Source organism: Oculina patagonica, chromosome 5 (genome assembly GCF_052425735.1).
Source record: "Oculina patagonica isolate OP01 chromosome 5, crgOcupat, whole genome shotgun sequence".
NCBI classification, from domain to species: Eukaryota; Metazoa; Cnidaria; class Anthozoa; order Scleractinia; family Oculinidae; genus Oculina; species Oculina patagonica.
In genome coordinates this window covers 21,535,276-21,547,899 of record NC_135762.1, presented here as the reverse complement: position 1 = coordinate 21,547,899, position 12,624 = coordinate 21,535,276, and the positions used below count along the sequence as shown (strand labels likewise).

Below are 12,624 nucleotides of genomic sequence, written 5' to 3'. Positions count from 1 at the left end.
CCCCCCGAAAAAATGTTGGATTGACTGCCTGCAAGACTTGCCTTTTGTGTACAACATTGAAAAGGGGGAGGGGAAGTGGTTCACAAGCTGCAAAGGATTTAAGTCGAAAAATGAGAATGTTTATTTCAAGCAACTGTCTCAAGGACTTTTGTTGCTCATTTATTGTGGTTACTTGAAAAGTGTTCCTCAACAGCACCAAAACACCAAAAAGTTCACTGTTTCTTTATCTGTACCATAACTGTTGTATAGGTGCGGTGGCCTAAAGGTTAGTGCGCTTGACAGCGAGTTGAATGGCCGGGGCGCTCAGCATTGTGTTCATGGGCAAAACACTTAACTCTCACAGTGCCTCTCTAGCTCTCCACCCAGATGTATAAATGAGTACCGGTGAATTTACTGCTGGGGGTAACCCTGCAATGGACTAGCATCCCATCCAGGGGGAGTAGCAATACTCCTAGTCGCCTAATGCTACAGAAACCAGGATAAGCTCTGGCTGTATGGACCACTTGGCTTGGACACAGACTTTACCTTTCTACACTATATTAAGCCCCCCAGATGATGGCTCCAAGCCGACGCAAAATCACAGTTCACAGCAAACTATTTCTCATTTAACAGATGATCCTTTGCTGGCACATTGCGTTTTAGGAGGAAAAGAATAGTCATTTTTTATTTCATGCCAAAAAGATTGTCAAATTACAGTTCACAAAAATACCCAAGGGTAGCCTTCCTCTGTACAGGGCAGTCTTGTCAGTCCATGTGAAGAATTTGAAGCATTTTGCAAAGCATCTTGAGGATTTAACAACAAACTTTCACTTTTGACTTTTTTTTATGATCATGATACGTCTTGAATACACCTAAATCAATGGAAGAAGTTAACTCCATAAAAATGCCTCACACAGAGGTGTGAAGACGCATTTTCATATTTTGCAAGGGATCAGTCAATATCAGTCAGTTATGGCCAGAGATTGGCCTCCACTAACACCACTGTCTCCTGCATAGCTCCACTACACACAAAGAAAAATATCTTGTCTGCTAGTTACTTTTCGTTTTTATTTTACATATACAGTAGTATAATACAGCATAATCCCAGTGACAATAATTTTTGCTTGATATTTTGCTGCTTCCCACCCATGTAAAAAACTGCTCGGTAAAACATTTTGTGCAAAGAGATGGAGGAGAAGGATTTTGTCTAGTGATCTGTAATTCTAATAATTCTACACGATTCACACACCCCACGAAATGGACACATGCCTATAGAAGTTACAAACTATCCAGGGGGGGGGGAGACTCCCTTTCTTAAACAATAGGGGGGAGCCCAGGGGGTACTCCGGCTTGTAAATGACGGGGATGATCAAAGGATTTTTTTGGGTTTGCAATTTCCCATTCAGGGATTTTTTTGGGTTGGAAAATTTGGCAAGTATTTTTTTGGGTGACTTGATTTAAATAGGGGATTTTTTTGAGTTTAAAAAACGCAGCCTTGGCGTATTTATGGTATGATGAATAAACAAACACGAGCGTACATTTTTATGGTTTTCTTTGTGTTATATTATTGCCCCTCCTGGCAATTTAGGGGTAATTTGGCAAGGGATTTTTTGGGGGTTATTTTTGGTCCAGGGATTTTTTTGGGTAGTGTCTGAAGACTAAGGGATTTTTTGGATCCTGAGTTTTGCCTCCATTCGATCATCTCCGTCATTTACAAGCCGGAGTACCCCCCTGGGGGGGGGGAGCTCCACAACAAAGAGGTACCGGTATCTCTTTCAGGCTAAATGGTAGGGATTTAGAATAGGAGTAGGTACAACATTATACGGTCAGAGGAAGGAATCTTGAGGTGGCTGGTGAAGCTCTTGATAGTTATCAAACCCACTTTCTTCCCCAGCAAGCGGCAGAAGCTGAGGCATAGGAATGTTCAGTTGCATGGAAGCGAGGCTTTGTGGAGAGAGCGGATTTAAAGTAGGCGAGACAAGTGAACTTCTTTGGTCAGGAGAACTTTCGGTCTTAATAACGACAGGTGATGCCTTTGTCGATGATGACGATGTCGCAGTTTTCTGCTTTGGACTTTTAGTCCTTGGTTTCTTTGCTGGTGGTTCTTTAGGGACTTTATCTGATGTGTACTTTTTCATTTCTTTTTCATATCTTTCCTTGTCTTTTTCATACATCTCATAATAAACCTAAAAGATTAACAAAGTCAACATTCAACACTCTTCAGACAGTATGAATATAATCATTATTATATTACATGCAATTATTGTATTCTTTACACCTATAAACTTTGACCTATATACATAATTAATTAAAATTATAATTACCGGTATATACATAATTTGCATCTTAGCTTTCTACTCCAAAATAACATGAAATGTCCAAATTCAGCGTTTTATGTACTGCATCAGTCACAATGATGAATTTTCCATGCTTTTTTCTATATATGTTAAACATAACTTACAAGTCACCTCTCCTAATATAAGGAAATACTCAGTTCTTGTCACAAAAAAATGCTACATTTCAACCTACCATAATTGGGCACCTCCCCTTAGTGGGTGCTTTTTCTGGTCCTGAGTAGTCCACTAGCAGGAGATTCAACTGCACCAAACACCCATAAATTAAACATAGACTAAATGTATGAAACTCTAACTCTAGATGCTATCACAGGGCTGCAAATAACAGTCGGTCATCAGACATTGGCCGACCAAAATTTGCTCATGTCCGACAAAATCCCAATTGTGATTGAACATGATGCCCGGACAATTTTTTGATTGTAATTCATTTTACAGCAAGGATGAATAAAAATCTGTCCGACCACAATTTTGTTTTGTCCGACTAAGATGGTGTCTTAGTAGGACACATGCATGTCCTTTCAAGTGAAAAAAATCATTTGCAGCCCTGCTATCCTTAGAACTATTGATCCCCTATAGCATAACAACTCCATGCACCTTCTTGTCATCTGTGGCCAGGTTATTCCATTCCTTTGCTAGCGACTTTGTTAACTCATGATGTCCAATGTTAGGATCCTTTTGATCATCCTGCATTACAGTACGCTGCTGCTGACAGTACATGAAGAATGCGTTGGCTGGTTTCTTGGGTGCGTTTGGATCTTTATCTTTGTCCTTGTCCTTCGCAGCCTCACGTTTTTTGTTCTTTTTAACTGGTGGTGAGTCTGGACCCATGAACTCAACAGGGAAGAAGGAAGGTGGTGCTGTTTTGGGAAATGCTTCAGAAACTATTTCTGAGAGAAGTTCAGCCTAGCAAGATGAGACAAGAATATAATTAGCTCACCCCACCCATGAAAAAAAATCCTGACATTTTACTTAAAAGAAAACAACTTTCCCTGACCATAATGAGACTGACAATTAGCAATTGTATGTTACAGTCAAAACCATAAAAGTATGAATGCCTAAAAATATTTCTGGAATGTTTATTGTTTTGCAACCATTCAGATGCGAGACGTAACCACAACAAACCGCAAGAGTAATTGAATTGAAAATTGAATTGGAAAAATAGCCAACTCGTTGTTTCGTGACTTTGTTGCGGTTACGTCTCACATCTGATTGGTTGCTAATAAACATTCCAAAAATAATTTAAGGTGTTCATGCTTTTATGGTTTTGACTGTAAAGTAGCCAATTACATTTTTAAAAATTGTTTTAATTTTTTGTAGAGAACAGTGCATCACTGACCAGTATCAAGACAGGTGTTGTCACCATCAGTGGCATTACTCACTACAAAGACCTGCAACAACTTTGAAATAAAATTTCCTGACTTTTCCCTGACTCAAAACAACTGAATGAACAAGTTTAAGATGGATTCCACTGAAAGTTCGACCAATGAGCGCAAAAATTAAGTACCAAAAACCTACTCATCATACAGTAACATTTTATTAGCTATGACATCCTGAATTCATTTGTCTTAGTGACCCTGTGATTAACCTCTAAAGCATTCGTGAGAAAATTAAAGTCAAACCTCATAAAAATGTTTATTTAACCCGCACCATTTTGTTTTTAAATGGCGTGAAATGTCTGTTTTTACTGAAACGTAGATAATTTCAAATCCATTTTTCTCTCGTGGGGTCAGCTTGAGAGCTAAAGTTATGACAGGTTTTTGTTAGCTGTAATTTTTTTGTCACCATGCTATGAGATCTCTGTAGTAACTTATTTTTGCCTGTATTGCTCAAATGTTTGGCGGAAACCATCATAAAATTTCTCAAACCTGATACTTAATTCTTTCCCCCCTCCCTATACAAAAAAAAATCCAAAAAAAAAAAAAACAAAAAAAAAAAATTTACTCCCCCAACTACGGGGTTCCACTGTACTTAATCTTAACCTGTGGCAATGCTGTAACAGACACTTTCCTAATAATATAAAGTAAAACCTGTTCACATGTGCATAATAAGAGGCAAGATGACACCAAACTGCCCCTAACCTGAAAAGGTGGTTGTGCGTCTCGATAGTCATCATTGTAATCATCTAATCTGTCTTTCAGGAAGCTGGAGAAGACAAAAAAAAAATAAAAACTCATCAACAAGATGCACAAAGTGTTTCCATAGATGAAAATGGTGGAAAATTGTAGAAGAACTGACAATTTAGGATTGCTCCAAAATAACTGTGGTGCTAAAGGGCACGTGATTGAAAACAAATAATTTCTTTTTTAGTCACGTGGCCCTCAGCACCACAGCTTACATGTTAAAGATCAAAAGACTCTGTATTTAAACATGATATGTTTTGAAGTAAATACATGCTTGTGGGTGTCGTGTGTGACTAACTACCTAAAACAAATTAATATTACATTATAATAAACTTTAAAAAACAATATTATGAATAATATTTGAATAAAATTAAGATTTAAATTTAAAATCTCACGTGTTTCAGAGTTGACTGAATCAATTAACTGCCAAAATTAAGTTTTTTAGATAAGGGGTACATTCTCACTTTCTGTAAAACTGTTTAAGGTTGTTAAAGTCATTAAAGTAGTTTAAAACAAAATTCCATAGCTGTGGGCCTCTTTACTTGATTGAGTTCTTTAAAAAGTAGGTTGAGTATCGCAGGACAACCGCTTTTTTATGTCCTCTTGGACAGGGACCGCGGAGGGGGAGGGGGTGGTGGGGCTATAGCCCTACCACTTTTTTTGGTGGGGTTGATATTTATTGCTCCGGATGAAAAGGATAATGTAATATATAGATTTAGGCAAGCCCATAAGCAGAGCTCCCCATTTATTTAAAAATGACCTGCCCGCAGAGAATCTATCAAAACTGCGTTCAGAAAGTATTAAAAACATCATAAATTTTTTTTGTCATAAATGCAGGCTAAGCAATTCAGTACAGGTTGTTAGCTTGCATCAGGGTCCTGTCTCTTTCTTCAGCAGACTTAATCTATCCAGTGGCTAGCTTCGTTTTAACACAATCACTTGCTAAAGTTAAGCTTATTGTATTCTTGATGGTAACAGCCGCAGATTCAACAGCAAACAACAGAAATCGTTTCTGTTGCTTGCAGTTGAATCTGCGAGCAAACTGGACTTGCACAAGGAATATCATTTGCAATTATTTCGGGTCTCCACATAAACCATTTTCGTTTTCCACAATTTCAAGGAATATAGAGGACATCGTGGGAGAAAAATTAGGTAAGAAAGTTCACTGTCCCTCTTTTTACTCGCTGTTTCATTCAGCCTACACAGTAGCTCACAGTGAACACCGCGCAACAAATTTTCCCGCGTTTTCATATCCTAAGTTCGTTTAGATCTAACTGAAACGTCCACATCATCATCGATTGTTCGTTTTACAGTTACGAAAAATGCAACCAGAGACCAATAAAATTAAAATTTTCCCACGTAGCGATTGAACAAGAGCCTCATTCTTTTGCGTAAAGGCGCATTGAGGTTCCGATACACTCATACATGAAAAACGATAAACAAAATAGAGCAGTTGGATAATAACCCTCTCCGATTTTTTTGCTCTAAACTGCCGCTGAGTAATTTTACCCGTTGTCTTTATTTTGTCGTGCCCTGCGAGCTTTATTTACTGTTTGTAATTTCCCCTCCTTTTCTTTAGCCACGGGCGGGAAACCTTCCTCGTCCCAGAACCTAATCCGTGTGTACGTAGGATAGGGGAATGGCGGCGACCACCAAAATTTCTTGGTTCGATGGATAACCATTTGCTTACTTGCTCCGCTATGAATTTTTACAAGATAAATGGCGGAACAGTGCCCCTAATGCTTGCTTGTCTTAGCCAGCTCTTTAGCCCTACCACTTTAAAATGCTTTCCGTGGTCCCTGTTGGGTTGTAGGGTCTGTGTCTCCACAAACCATTTGGTGTACAACTGGATATTCAAATGAAAAGCATGAGCCTGCTATAAGGATGGGGCCGATAACGATTTTTTAAATTGATACAATACTGATAGTATACTGGCTCACTTCTGTGATATTGATATTGAAACATCATTGACTTAGTTGGCATGTTGTGCGATTTGTTTCACATTTTGGCAATTAAAAAATGTTGGTCATTGTTCAGTTTAGTCCCAGTTGCATCAACAATGTATAGACAAGTCAAAGATCTCATTTTATTGACAAGAACATTGTTAACTGTTATTCAAACCTGGTTCAATATCACCCGATCGACCAGAAGACCACAGGCTCATGTCACATGCAGTACTGAAAGCATACTGGAGGAATCAATATCTTTTGCAAATTTCACTTTTTTCAGATATTTTCTCCACATTGCAGTTTTAAATATTGGGTATCGGCCCATGATTCCTAAGCCTGCTTTTGTTAGTGTTAATTGGAAGTCACTGATCTCTACACAGGTTGGTAACTGCAAAAATGACTGCCCTGTCACAGCCCCTCACTGTCACAATTATTTCAACATTGAAGCTTACTTTTGAAAATGGTTTAATGCCTCCCCCCACCAACTCAAGTCCAGGACACACTAGACGGTACTGGTTCTGGCGCAAACAGCGACAACTCGCTCGGCTCACCCGGGCTCGCCTCGCTCCTTGTCGCTATTTGCGACCAGAACCAGTACAGTCTATGTGTGTAAGTGCGAGCGGCACTCACAAATCACGAGCTGCCAAGTTAATTGGTGCGCCAGAAATAATTCCAATTGAACAATTGCTCTTATGTAGTAAACAAAGATGGGAAGATGGAGAAGTGGAGAACGTAACTTGAATGTAAAGAAAAACTTGAAAAGGTCTTGTGGAAAAGTGTTTACAATCTACAAAAAAAAAACTGCAGAAAATGAAAAACAAATAACAATCTTTTTAACAGAAGAGCTGATTGAAAAATTACAAAAATTAGACAGCAGTCTTGTTGCAAACGTTTTAACAAGCTAAACAAGACTTGCACCAGTGTTCGTGACTTTGCGGAAAAAAAGGAAGTCATTGTTTTTTTAACCCCTGGGTCAATTGCGTGGGAAACCCCCTTGACGTAATCTAATTATTATTTTTTTTCATGTAGAATATTTTAAGCCGGCAACAACTTAATCGGTGGGTGATTTATTCTGTTTTGCTTCTTCCATCGCCTCAACGACTTGATATGTTATTCTTCTGCCATTTTTCTGCCAAGCAGGCTTAAAAAGTTCGGTGAAAATAAAGAAAATCGCATGGAACACAGTGATCATTTTGTAACTCTTTGTATGTGTTTTTGCGAGTTATGATAAATTAACAAATAATAAATTAACAACAATATTCAATTTGACTAACGTGAAAATATACCGTGAAATATTGTGCTAAGAACTTTAACAAAAATATTTTGATTCACGTGTAAATATTGCGCTAAGAACTTTCTAGCGTGTTCTTTAAATGATATTTACTTCGCGTCATTACTATATTTAGTTAATTCCCCGATGCAATGACAATGTCCGCCATTGCTAACAAACACTTGCCACTCGGGTGCGAAATAATCGATCACAAAGAGCCCTAAATATAGATAATACTCAGTCAAGTGTGTTTACAAGTCGCTAATGACTTGTGAAATCTGTTTATTAAAAGCATACTTGGAATAACATAAAACACGTTTAACAAATAAATAAAAAGTCTAAGTTTTTAGTCTTCTTCCTCCAAGTCGTCAACGTCGTCGTCTGCCTGTGCTATTAGTAGTTGGAGCCTCTGTATTTCTGCTTGCGCCATTCTCAGTTCCTCTTCTTTAGTCTCAAGATCCATTGTTAAGTCTCGTATCTGCTTTCTTATGTTGCTTCTTTGTTTTATCAACTTCTCTCTTTCATTGATCTTCTTCGTCAATCTTGTTCTTATTTTCGACTTCGAAGTTGTCACTTCTCTTGCAAGAGATTCCAAAAACTGGTATACATTGCTTTGGTTGCGGCCATTTTTTTCTACAAAAATAACGCGTTTTAATAGAAAAAAAGAAAATAAATTTGAAAAGAATGAAAAAAGTCTCTTCTATTACTTACCAACAGCAACTTCAATAAGCGTTATTCCTTTTTCTACTTGCGTGTTAGCAAAAAAACGTTTTTTTGATAACGGTTTGTCGTTTCGTATTTTATAGGCAATAATGCGTGGGTTAACAAAGTTCTGCAAACTGATGTTTAAGATTTTTGATTACTTACTAAGCCAACTAAAATAAGTTAAAAAATAAAACTTTTGTATTGTTTGCCCCGCCTAAAATTGTCTAAATACTTTTTGGTAATGCGTGGGTTAACAAAGTTCTAGAAACTGATGTTTAAGATTTTTGATTACTTACTAAGCCAGCTAAAATAAGTTAAAAAATAAAACTTTCTTTGTATAGAAAATTTGACTTCCAGCCCAAAGCTCGCTTTTAAGCTTTGTAAGTCATTAACTTCGCTTACTAAAAGATCATAAAACTTTTTTTTGTTTTTTCTTGCAAAAGTGTAAAGATCTTTGTTATTTCTGTCAGCTTCTGGTATGTTCATTTTCCATACACGAAGCCAATCATGAAAATTGTTTCTTGTAACAAGAAAAATATTGTTCCTTTGTGGATTCCTTTGAAATTCACGGAGGTTTTCCTCCATTAGCGCTTTCAGAACTTCTGATGAATAGCTTGATGATGTCATCTTGCTGATCCACAATAAGAGCAATTGTTCAATTGGAATTATTTCTGGCGCACCAATTAACTTGGCAGCTCGTGATTTGTGAGTGCCGCTCGCGCTTACACACATAGACGGTACTGGTTCTGGTCGCAAATAGCGACAAGGAGCGAGGCGAGCCCGGGTGAGCCAAGCGAGTTGTCGCTGTTTGCGCCAGAACCAGTACCGTCTATGTGTGTCCAGGGGAAACTGTTCTTCGTAGCCCAGGGGGGTTACTCCGGGATCCAAGTGACGGGGATGTGCGAAGGATTTTTTTGGGGTTGAAATTTTCGATTCCGGGATTTTTTTGGGTAGGAGAATTTGGCAGGTATTTTTTTTGGGTGACTTAATTTAAATAGGGGATTTTTTGGGGTATTAATTCAAACTAAAGTGCCTTGGCGCGGCCTTGGCAATTTAGGGGTAATTTGACTAGGGATTTTTTTGGGGCGTTTTTTTGGGTCCAGGGATTTTTTTGGGTAATGTCGGGAGACTTAGGGATTTTTTGGGTCCTGAGTTTTGCCTCCATTCGATCATCCCCGTCACTTTGATCCCAGAGTACCCCCCCTGGGCTTCATAGATATATACATTTTGCTTACCATTACAAGACATTCATCCAAAGGTATGCTTAAAACTAGTCCAAATGAAGTGGAATAACAAATTGAATAGGACTCGAGATCGATCCTGTTGTAAATAATTAAGCTTACCGTATTTTCTCAACCCCCCCTTCCCCCCAGCTAAAAAAAATTAAATATATACACACCACAGAAATATAAGCTTATTTTAATCCTTACCTTCGCTGCTTTCGGTGACGTTTTAGGAGAGTTTTGTTATGGTATATGCGATTTACTAATCTTTCATTTTCCTGTAGGCCCAAAACAAAGCTTAAATGAATTCTTAATACCTAGCCATTAGCAGTTTCTTAAATATCTAAATCTTCAATTTACTTATATTGTATTGAAGCTAAGCTTTGGGAGCAACTTCAGGATTTGTATCGACTTCTTCGTGTACTCAGTAAGCAAGAAAAACAATCGCTGCAATTCTACAGACACTAAATCACCTGCTCGATCTGTCTGCAGTGCTTCAGCAGAGTAAAGTACTTTTCTTTCCATAGCGTTTCATGATTTGTGGAAACATCCGTTGGCAACTCCTGTTGTTCGTTTTCCTCCGCCATGTTGTTTTAAGTCCTACCCAGCAGTCTTTGCGTCATTTTCTCCCTTTTGCCATTCTCGTTCCCAGAGCCCGTGTCCCCCTGGTCCAGGTGTACGTGGGCTCTGGGAACGAGATTCCTCTTTTGTGCGCGAGAGCGCCCAAAGAGAAGCGCAAAACCAGAAGAATTGCATTAGTAAAACATTCTCACTGAATACAATTGCCCTGACACGGGAAGCTAAGTTATGGGAGGATACCCGCGACTGCCAGGGCAATAGCCGATTCCCTCTATAGCGCGCGCCTGCAGGGAATCACGGTAGTTGTATTCATCAAACCATGCAGACTCAGCAACGATGCACGTTGCTGAGTCTCGCGCATGGTTTGGTGAATACAACTACCGTGATTCCCTGCAGGCGCGCGCTATAGAGGGAATCGGGCATTGGCGTGTAGAATGTAGGATACGGTAGTGATCGACCGCCACCAGGGGAGGTGGGCGGGGCGAAACTTTTACCGTCACTTCACCGAACTCCGTTGAACTGGCCACGAGGCGACTGAAACTGTGATATTTGAAGCGAAGGACGCAATGCATCATGCTACTAGTGCGCAGGTGCAACACGCCGGAATTTAACGAACTTAAGCCATTCCCGCGTGGCGGGCTAATTATGTATGCAGTGAAAATAGCTAACCATCCAACCCCACCCCCCCCCCCCCCTCCCCTTACCCCACTCAATTTAACTTCCTTTCCGCCATTTCAAGGCGATTTTGTAACTGAAGGGCCCGTTTCCCAAAAAAGATAAATTCCTATTCCGATAAACGCGCTTTACAACATGCTCCCGTCTTTCATTTATTCAGTCATAAGAGCAGGCTTTGTCAAGTTCAATACTGAATTTCAATGGTCTTCTCTGGTCACTTGAGAAATTCTGACTATTCAAAGATGTAAACTGAAAGCACTCCTAATGGCCCTTCCTTGAAAATTCTAAATAAGCTAAGTAAATGTACATGTGCACCGAATCAATTTTTTTAAAGTAGTAAATATTGGTATTCCACAGAAAAAGGTAGTAGGGTTCGGAGATGAGCTTTAGACGAAAAACAGAAGGTCTAACAATACTGCTTTACTTTTAAGTTAGAAAAAAAGTTTTTGGAGAATCCGGGTATCGATATTATTTTTTTTTTTTTTAAAAATCAACAAACAAAAGCCTGCGTCCCGGTACTTCCCGCATGCAAAGCGGGCGCTCTACCATTTGAGCTAATCCCCCGATTGCTGAATTTCTCTCATGAAAAAATAGCGTCAATCATATTTCACATCCAGGGGTCCTAATACTCAGGAGCCGTACATGTATTAAGTTTGTATCATCTTGAGTTATCACACTCAGAGTCGTCCGTTTTATCTACGTCTACATCGACGGTGGAAAGACAGATCGAGAACGAACTATCTCGCATGGACCTTTGTGCCATTAAAAATAAAATAAAAAAAAAGTGAAATAAAAGCCTTATCAAGCGGAGCGCGGGGGAAATATAGTTAATCGCGCATTGCAAACAATTTATTCATTTTTTTGAATTTTTGCGTATTGCAAACTTCCTCTGTTATTTCACCTGAATATTCCCTTCCTCTACTCGACTCTACATCACACCACAACACTCTACTCTACTCTCTTTGAATTCTTTAATTTTTTTGAAGTGAGACTAAGCCTGCGTTTGACGTACGTTCGGACAGACGGACAATAACGTTTATACGTGACAACTAAATTTCTTCAGCTCGACGGTTTACCAAGTTTTCTCAGGCATGGGGCTTCGCTCGCGCGTCTTCAGCGCGGCATTTTTCAGCCTAAGCGCAACCACGCTATAGCGAATACATTTTTCCGGTCCCTTGGTTATATACGGGTTTCACTGTATTAAGGGTGCGTTTGCATTTTATTTCAAGTGGTAAAGCGTTGCAGTTTCTTCTACTCTACCTTTTCTTTCCTTCCCGCACATTATTACTTTACCGTTCTTTTGTCTGGCAACGTAGCAGAAGACAATCGATTATTGCTGCTGATTCCATTCACCATTTCTTTCTAAGCATGTAAATGTTACATCGGGATTACCATTTCACGAGAATGTTAATTAGTTCCTAGGCCTTGTCATTTCGCGGCAATCGATCCCTTTCACCGAAACGGAAGCACGGTTAGCCTGCTTAGTTGGCGGTTTTGTTGGGGTTAGCGGCGCGCGAGCTTCGTTGCTTGCTCGCTTGGATTTCCACTGACGCGTAATTTTTTACGTGCGTGAAAAAATTTAGACAGCGTATGAACGACTTGCGTACACGTTTTCACAAGTCATTCATATATTGCCCCTAATTATTTTCACGCACGTAAAAAATTACGCGCCAGTGGAAATCCACCTTAAAGCACGGTCAACGTCAGGGAAAAAGTCATTCTGGACTGGTTAAACTAGGCAAACGAAAACAAATGAGCTGATTAACTTGG

General features: G+C 39.3%; 1 protein-coding gene across 1 annotated transcript; it reads right to left on the bottom strand.

The window, feature by feature from the left end:
• Window positions 1-1,149: 1,149 nt before the first annotated feature.
• Window positions 1,150-10,226, bottom strand: LOC144653252 (uncharacterized). Its single transcript, XM_078513202.1, has 5 exons — window positions 10,074-10,226; window positions 9,808-9,878; window positions 4,412-4,475; window positions 2,928-3,236; window positions 1,150-2,165 (listed from the first exon to the last, which is right to left on the bottom strand). Exons 1-5 carry the CDS (start codon window positions 10,185-10,187, stop codon window positions 1,806-1,808), a joined length of 918 nt encoding a protein of 305 aa, XP_078369328.1. The 5' UTR covers window positions 10,188-10,226; the 3' UTR covers window positions 1,150-1,805.
• Between the last annotated feature and the right edge of the window lie 2,398 nt (window positions 10,227-12,624).

Coding starts and splice junctions, on each gene's coding strand:
- LOC144653252 (XM_078513202.1), bottom strand. CDS start 10,187: ATGGCGGAGGAAAACGAACAACAGGAGTTGCCAACGGATGTTTCCACA. Junction 3,237..4,411: donor ACGCACAACCACCTTTTCAG/GTTAGGGGCAGT, acceptor TCATCTTGCTAG/GCTGAACTTCTCTCAGAAAT. Junction 2,166..2,927: donor TGGCCACAGATGACAAGAAG/GTGCATGGAGTT, acceptor TTAATCTTTTAG/GTTTATTATGAGATGTATGA.